General features: G+C 50.9%; 4 protein-coding genes and 1 pseudogene across 5 annotated transcripts; 3 read left to right on the plus strand and 2 right to left on the minus strand.

The window, feature by feature from the left end:
- Positions 1-2,284: 2,284 nt before the first annotated feature.
- H257_11932 (hypothetical protein) lies at positions 2,285-3,405 on the minus strand (the record flags this gene model as incomplete). The annotated part of the gene is made up of 1 exon (XM_009839011.1): positions 2,285-3,405. One exon carries the CDS (start codon positions 3,403-3,405, stop codon positions 2,320-2,322), a length of 1,086 nt encoding a protein of 361 aa, XP_009837313.1. The 3' UTR covers positions 2,285-2,319.
- A 178-nt stretch (positions 3,406-3,583) lies between these two features.
- H257_11933 (hypothetical protein) lies at positions 3,584-4,772 on the minus strand. Its single transcript, XM_009839012.1, has one exon. It carries the CDS (start codon positions 4,755-4,757, stop codon positions 3,636-3,638), a length of 1,122 nt encoding a protein of 373 aa, XP_009837314.1. The 5' UTR covers positions 4,758-4,772; the 3' UTR covers positions 3,584-3,635.
- A 362-nt stretch (positions 4,773-5,134) lies between these two features.
- Positions 5,135-6,128, plus strand: H257_11934 (hypothetical protein). The gene has a single exon (XM_009839013.1). It carries the CDS (start codon positions 5,759-5,761, stop codon positions 6,086-6,088), a length of 330 nt encoding a protein of 109 aa, XP_009837315.1. The 5' UTR covers positions 5,135-5,758; the 3' UTR covers positions 6,089-6,128.
- Positions 6,129-6,810: 682 nt separating this feature from the next.
- On the plus strand, positions 6,811-7,203 carry H257_11935 (hypothetical protein; the record flags this gene model as incomplete). The annotated part of the gene is made up of 1 exon (XM_009839014.1): positions 6,811-7,203. The coding sequence occupies one exon, from the start codon at positions 6,811-6,813 to the stop codon at positions 7,201-7,203; it is 393 nt and encodes a 130-aa protein (XP_009837316.1).
- A 73-nt stretch (positions 7,204-7,276) lies between these two features.
- Positions 7,277-7,349, plus strand: H257_11936 (annotated as a pseudogene). Its single transcript has one exon. The product of its transcript is annotated as a tRNA-OTHER (tRNA).
- Positions 7,350-8,461: the final 1,112 nt, after the last annotated feature.

Raw genomic sequence — 8,461 nt, forward strand, 5'->3', positions numbered from 1 at the left:
ATAACTTTTTTTATCTTAAAGTATGGATGTGTTGAAATTCTGTGTTTAGGGTAAGCGGTTACAACAGATTTCATATAATTTGTACAAGGGTATTGTTTTATAGAGTTATATTTATGTTGTCGAAGGATGTCCACCGAGTTTAACACTCGATACATCCTCAGATCCAACCCAATGTGGCTGGCCCGTGTCGACTAGGGTACTTCAAACCCAATCTTGAATGACTGTTACCAAAGGCTTCTACGCCGTTTTTGTATTTCATTCACGTGATGGAATGGTCAGCATTATAGATTTTGACTCGAACAAATAACGAGGGTGATTGGGCAATACAAAGTTATCCTAAATTGGCTAACAGTGGTCGAACGCATCGAGCGACCTTCCGGATAATCTATCAAATTTCAGGACCTTCAACCTCTGGAGTGCTTATGCAAAGTACAATATTCATTTTGAGAACAATTGACTATTACAGGCATTACACATCACCATCGTAGTCGGCAAAATCGCAGTCGTCGCAACTGTCGGCGTCACTTTCGCTTTCGCTCTCGGACGAGAATGCGGCCCCTACGGCATCATCGGCATCGTCCACGGCATTCAGGTAGACTGCCATTTCTACCACTTTGCGATCGGTATGGTTGATGCAATCGAAAACCACGCTACTCGGTAGGCCGGCAAATTCACGATCCAGCCGCTGGCGAACGTCCGGGAACTTGGTCGAGGTATTGTACTGCCGCCCAACAGCCCCTGTGACATACGCCCAAACCATCTCGATAGGTTGCAGGTTAGAATGGTACGGTGGCGTGAAGACCACCTCATGGCCGCGGTCCTTGGCAAACTGCACGATCACAGGTACGATGTTCGCTGCAATATGGATCTTCAGCTTGGCCCAAAACGTCGATCGGAGCTCCCTTACGTCAATTCCGATTCCATAGGCTTCACAAGCCTCCGCCATTTTTCGTTTCGTCCACGAGCCCTTCGGCGTATTCTCGGGTAGGCCCTTGTGGTACTTCGCGTTGTCTAACACGATGATAACATTGGACTTTCCCAGGGAATCGGCTTCATGAAGCAGTCGCTGGAACCACGCCACAAAGTTCGCATGGTCAAACATGGTAGTCCTTCGTTTGCTCCCCCCTTCGAAGGCTTCGTAGGTTAACTGCTTGGAGTTCTCGCGCTCATCGGCCATGATCGCAGCAATGAAGCACAACCGCCGACCTTTGTGCTTGGGTTTGGCGTCTATGGCGTCGTCAGGGTGATATATACTGTCGTTATGACGAGCATAATGATGATGAATATAGGATTCATCCAAGTATATTAGCGGCCGAGGCAGTGAAGACTCGATAGCCGTCGTCATATATTGAACATATTTATCCCTAGTACTAGCCACAGCGTCAGAAAGTTTAACAGAATGGTTACCCTTTCGTTGGTCACGTCGAAATCCCTTTTTTACTAGGAATTTCTGTACTAGTCGCAAACATGCATTCACAGCTTTCTTGTTTTGAGGATCATACTTCACAATACCATGTTCGTACAATAAACTCATCACATCTTTTGCCACTATCTGTGTGCGAGTTGGCCTACGCTCACGAACAAATGACTGAATGATGGACAAGACCTCTTTGGTGTCTGGAATGCGTGTATTGCGGCTAGATCTATTCGCAGCAACTCGAGCAGTAGTTGCAGTCTTATCTCGTAGTTTTATCGACCAGACTTCCTTTACAGCATGGAGGCTTCGACCTACGAGCTGTGTAATCTTCTCTGAAACACCTACGGCGTTACGACGTCGAAGTTGTGCATACATGCGAAGAATCAATAGACGTTCGTCTCGTGACAAACTCCTCGTTCGCTCAGTATCGACGAAAATTGTGGTCTCATCGTACAGCTCAGTGGTGATGGCAGGCATTGGTGTGTAGAACAATGATCATGCTGATGACTGGATGTGCAAGTCATTCAGCCATCATTCAAAAATCGACCAATAGAATTGAAAGCTACATTATCAGATGGCACGTATAAACCACATCCAGGTTTCTGGTGTTTCTTGGCACAAATAGATTCTAGAGAGGAAATTATTGAATCTTGAAGACATCGATATTCAGGAGGCAAAATGACTATCATTCTGGTCTTTCAATCATCATTTCATGAAGAATATTCTGTTTCAAGGGACAAGGGCATTACCAAAAAATTCGCACAGAAAAGCAACGGAGAACAATTTTTTTTAGGAAATTTCATCCACAAACGCTCAGGCTGCAAAAAAGTTCGGTCGATGCGTTCGACCATTGTTAGTTATCTTAAACTGGTTTTTTACGTTAATATTACTACAAGTCCTTACTATGCCATGTCAGCATCCACGTCGTTGTCCTTGGATTTGGTCGACAGCTTGGGCCCATAGAGGTACTCCATGGCCCACCTCGAGTGTCGCTCTGGATGCTGCAGAAGATACGTCATACACGTGGCAAAGAGAACGGCGGCCAGTCGCGTCCCCGTGCGCTTGGACACGACAAGGTACTTTGCCGATAGTTGAAAGTACACTGACAGGAGGCTGTAGCAAGCCACGGCTTTGACGATAGACGCGCGTCGGGGCGGGGGTTCCAGGTATTGCGCCAGGAACGGAGTTAGTGATGTAAGCCGGATCATGGCCAGGTCGTTATGTGGAGGGAGGAGACAAAAGGTGGAGTAGGCTAGCATGTAGCTGGATGTCATAAACGCGAGGGACCGCGCGAGGCTGGTTGCCGTGCGACGTAGCGATACTGGTCGATTCATGCCCACGGAAAGACATAGCGACAAGCCATGCAAAGGCACGAAGATGTGAGCGCTACGCTTAAGGAGCTTCCTGCATGTGGCATATGCAAAGGTGGCGCAAGTGCGATTCGGATGCAAACTGGCACATCGTGACGTGGCAGACGTGTGGAGGTTCTGTCGGATGGCGTCGAGGCGGGAAGGAGAGAGGGACGACTGGTGGTCCATCATAGCCAAATGCGCGGGAAGCATCCACTCGGGATGGACGAGGTTGGTGTGGACGAGTCTGGCTGTGACCACCATCGATGCGCACTGTTCCACGAGCCAGCGAAACGTTGGCGCCAACGTGGATTGAACGAGCGACGAGGTCGCGTAGAGCTGGACTATGGTCTCGACGCATGCATACGACAAGAGAACGTGCTTGTGTTGATGTGAACACAGTTGAAACAAGACGAGAGAGGCCACCCAGGCAGCCAACTTGCTCTTGCCGTCGCCTTTGCTTCGCCATCCATTGATGTAGCGAAAGAAGCCACAGCCGACGCCCAGTGCTACAAACACTGACGGGGGGGGCTTCAACCGGCGGCTGCGAACGCTCGAGATGACAGTCCCTAGAGCCAGACACCCACATGTGCCTTGAAGGGCATGGCGCAGTGCGTCGTCGACTTTGGCCGCCTGCATGATCAATTTAGATCAATCGTGAAATGTCGAAAAGTTATCCGGATTTGGCATCATCACAACCGTTATGATGACGTTGTCCTACAGTAAAAAGGCTTCACTTTTTATCAAACGAAGCCATGTCATTGGATCGTTTTTCGAATTTCTTGAAAATATTGAAAATTGATTGTCAAATCGTCAACTTCACCTGGAAAACGTTTCAAGTACCGTATTGGCCTGGCTACTTCAATGTTCTAGCCGCAAATGCTCATCAGCAGAAGTGTCGGGGCTTGGCGTTGGGACGGCTTCCCTTGTACGGTTGTCAGACCAAGGTATTGTACGAGCCACTGGTTATGGGTGTGCATCGGTCGCTGTAGCAAGTACACCATCAAGCCAGCATACAAGATCGTCCACATGGCATACTCTTGCCGGCGGCCCCACAACGCCAGCAGCTTGTGTCGTCCTTCTTTTTGGATAGCACTATGTTTCACTTGATACACGACGGTAATGAGGCTGTAGCAAGTAACCGCTTTCAGAATGGCCTGTCGGCGTTTGCCAGACTCAAACCGCTGCGCCAACGACGGCGCCAACGTCGCCATTCCTAGCATCACTTTGTGATGCGTTTGGGGCAGCTGGCACGACAACATGTACGGAAACAGGTAGTTGGTGGTCAAAAACATCACCGATCGCAACAAGCCCGAGGCCACCGTGGACAAGTTGGGGCGGCGCTTCTTTGGCCCGGCGAGCGATGCCAGCATAGACAGCAAGTGCAGCGGCACAAAGATTTGCACGCTGCGCAATGCTAGACGACCAGCTGATTGCATGGCGAAGGCGCCACAGGACGACGTGTGTGGATGCAGCATCGCACATCGAGTGACGGTCGTGTCGTGGAGGTTGGCTCGGAGGGATGCGCGGCGGGCGGGGGACAAGCCGGACTGGAAGTCCAGCATGCGGAGCTGCGACGGAAGAAGCCAGTCGGAATGGAACAGAAACGTGTACATGAGTCGCGACGTGACGAGGACGCCCGTGGCTTTCTCGAGCCAGTACTGGCGGGTGAAGTGCGTGAGGTAGTACGTGGAGATGGCTTCGACGGCCGCGTACGACAACACGATGTGCTTGTGGTTGTAACTGCACAGACGAAAGAACGCCATGGACCCCATGATCGCAGCCAGGCGGCGATGCTCGAGTCGATGGAGGAATCGAAACACGCCGCAGCCGACCCCCGCAGCGACAACGATCGCAGGCGGCAGTTTGAGTTGGCGCGACCGAGCGCTGGATATGAGAGTACCGACGAGCAAGGTTAGGCATGAGGTCGGAGCGGCGTGGTGGATGGCGTCGAGTAGGAACGCGTGCGTGGGTTGATGATGTCGGCTCATGATACAATAATGTCGATGCCAAACCTTTATATCGACTTCGTCCAAAAGAGCATATTTTTGGGGCAAACATCGTGGGCCAATCCATACTCCAACTTGGGACATTTTTATTCTTATTTTATGAATTCTTTCATTTTTTCTTTTCAGAGGTTACAAATACAAGGAAATACACGTGGCTACATGTGTGTGGTGGTTTGGTATTATTGTGTGTGGTTAACTCAGTGTTTGGGGAACGTGCTCGTCGGTGGGGCGACGTGCGAGTGGATGGCTCGGGCTACTACTCCTCCTCCTACTACTACTAGTACTACTAGTAATACTACTAGGTGGCTTATGCATGGAGTTGCCGTACAAGTACTGCATCGCGAGGTGACTTTGGAGGTGCGGTCGGTTGAGTATGTGTGTCATGCACGCGGCATACACCGCTGTGGCGACCCATGTCCACGGCACGCGCTTGGCTAGCGCCAATGTTGTCACATATCGTCGCCAAACTCGGCTAGAGGTGGCCTGTAATTGGAGCGAGACGAGCGTCCAACAGGCTATGGCTTTGAGCACTCTGGCGCGTCGTTTTCGAGGTTCCACTTGCAGCACAAGATAGGGAAGCATGGACGCCACCAACGCCGTTAGTTTGTGGCGTGTCTGAGGTAGCGAGCACGAGAGCAGGAGCGGCGCCATGTTGGCCCCAGTGAGGAACACCACCGACCGCCCCACGTTGTTGGCCAGTGCAGGCCACTGGACACTCGTTTGTTTCCTGGCTACGAAAACACTCGCGGCAAGCGATAGACATTGCAATGGTACAAACACTTGTGTGTTTCGACAGAGCAGATTAAGTGTGCCTGTGATGGCAAACTGGCGGCATGAGCGGTCGGGGTGCATGGTGACGCACCGGGTTAGCTCGTTCGTGTGGATGTTGCGTCGAAAGCTGTCCAGATGGGCCACGGGGATGTTGGTCTGGTAGTCTAGCGTTCGCACCATCGACGGAGGCAGCCATTCGGCGTGCACTAGGTATGCATACCCGACTCGCATCGTCGTCCCAAGCGCGAGCAGGTGCTCCACGGGCGCAGGGAGGCAACGGTGGTCCCAGTACATTTGGAGCAGCACTTCCAAAATCCCGTAAGACAAGACAACCTGTCGATGGGAAGCCGAGCACAGCTGGAAGAATACCACGGACGCCGCCGCCGCCGCCAGCTTACTGTTGCCGGACCTGCGCACGTGGTTTAGCACTCGAAACACACCCGTGGCCACTCCAAGCGCGACGAAGGTGGAGGAAGGTGCGGTCAGCCGACGAGCACGAACGCTCGACAGGATGGCTCCAACCAACAGCGTGCTGCACGTGACAGGCAGCGACCTCGTGACGGCGGAGTTCATTGCAAAAGTGAAACCACCACCGAATGGGGCAATATAGTGGTGGAACTACATTAACAGCATGATACACACACCACGGTACCTCACTTGCTGTTTGTATGCAGAATTGCCATCGGGTTTGGCCTAATCTTTGTCATGGGTCAAATTGGTTAGATCTGATTGGTTAGTCCATTACGAACCATTCATTAACGTGACGAAGCATCAACAACAGGTGGGGTTTTGTGTGTCCAGTCGTTGGAGCATACTCCGTATATTATTAATATTATTACTAACAGTAATAAGCCATCAACGATGCGTGCGGCTACCGATAAACAGTAGTATACTAGTAGTCGCCCATGTCGTCGTCACCATCTCCCACTTGAAGCATACTTCCTAACGTTACGAATTACTACTACGTAGTAGTACTCCATAGTGGGCCACGATTTTGTCGGGGACAGGGCGTCTTCGAGGCAGAAATAGACTGTGGTTGTCCAGCCAGCGCAGCCAGTCACGGTGGAATAAAAGGGCAAAAGGGCATAAGGGCAACTTCTTGCCCTGGTGGTGGATTTGCAGTTGGGGATGTGAGCTGAAGGTCACGGGATAGTATCCCAGTACAGTATACTGCACGTGGCAGGACGGTTGAGCTTTATCGAGTGAGGTGGGGTATTTGGAGTTACAAGCTACGGTTTCGAAACAATGAGATATTACTGTTAACATGAGCAGCAACACCCCGAGTGAAGACCTTCGGGATGCCGTGTGCGACGGAGTGACGGATCGCATCGCATCGTTGATTGAAAGCGGCGCCGACGTCAACTTTATCGACGAAGACTCTGGGTGGGCTCTTTTGCTGTGGGCTGTGAAAGCCCACCAAGTGGAGGCGCTGGATCTACTGCTTCGTCATGGCGCCAATGTGAATGTGGGCGATTCGTCGGGGAACACGGCGCTCCACAAGGCGGCGTACTTGGGGTATGGGGACTGCGTGAGTCTGCTGCTCCAGTATGGCGCCGGGGCTAACAATCCGAACAACATGCAGCAGACGCCGCTCGACTTGGCCTCGCTCTTTGACAAGCCAGACATGGTGGCGCTGTTGTCCAGGGTTGTGTCGTAATCATTTGCAGTGTACCCCGTACTGTAGTGTAGTCAAGTGTCAACATACCAATAGCCACCACAGATTAACAGGGGGGGGAATAGCTCAGGTGGTAGAGCATCGGCTTCTTAATTCAAAGGTCGTGGGTTGGATCCCCGGTTATTTCCGCAAGGATTTATCCGTCCCTCCCCTGGGGAATCCGGATAACAAGGGCTGCGTACGGAAGACGAGGACCGAACTTCGAAGAAGATCGGTCGAAGCACGAGGTATGAAGCGTTGAGCGAAGTAAAAACCGAAGATTACACACCGCTACAATTGGCGAAGTGGTTCCATAAACATTTGGTTCTAGTGTCGGCCCTCGCGGAGGAATGTCTTAAAAATGATAATCCAAACTCAATTAACCACCACAGATTAACATTTGTACCGTAATGTCACGGAAGGATGATACATTAGACAGATTTCGGAACACGTTCCCATGCATTTGCCGTCAATTTACCTCGTTAAAATTTATCGAGTTTACGGGAACTGTCAAAATTTATGTGGGATGCCGTAGAAACGGCCACTTGTACAGCAAAGGTCATCCCTCCTCTAGGGCTTCATCATTGGTCTTAAATCGTGGATTTCAACCAGTCGCGCATAATGCACACTTCTTCACCCTTCCATGCCCGACGTGGCCTGGTGTCCAGCCTTTTCCACGCTAAGTTAGGCCATTCCGAGAGTTCAGGTGGAGCGATTACGTGCATCTTATCTTGTCTTATTCATTCAGCCAGTTATCCTGAACCTTCTCCAGCAGTCGGCGTTATTGCCTTGGTTCGTTGTCCTGCCACGACGATTTGAATATGGGGCCTCGGTGTTTCGCCTATAGGCGCATGAAGCGTACAGAAAACTCACAATTCTCATCCGCATGTGCACATAAGGGACATGGTCGAGTACTCAGTTGCTCCCCTCTAATCATGAACTAAAATCACCAAGCGGTTTCGTAAGGTGTCGTAAAGCCACTCCCTTGCTCAACGTGGCACGCAAAAACTGGGATCATAGTGATAGTAAAGTTGTGGACCCATGAGGTGTGTGCCAAGACCCCTTCGTGATGCCAATTGTGGTAATGGGTCCACATGAGTAAGCTTATGCAATGCAAGCATACGGATATCGTTCCTCATGCGGATGTGGTAAATGCAAATAAGTTTTGTCGAAATCATGAGTTGGGTCTGCCATATATTTCCCGTGCATTAAAATTTCCGTGCGTGGGAAGTCTACGGCAGTGCTTCCGAAATCTGTCTAT

This window comes from Aphanomyces astaci, assembly GCF_000520075.1.
Source record: "Aphanomyces astaci strain APO3 unplaced genomic scaffold supercont1.37, whole genome shotgun sequence".
Taxonomy (NCBI): Eukaryota; Oomycota; class Saprolegniomycetes; order Saprolegniales; family Verrucalvaceae; genus Aphanomyces; species Aphanomyces astaci.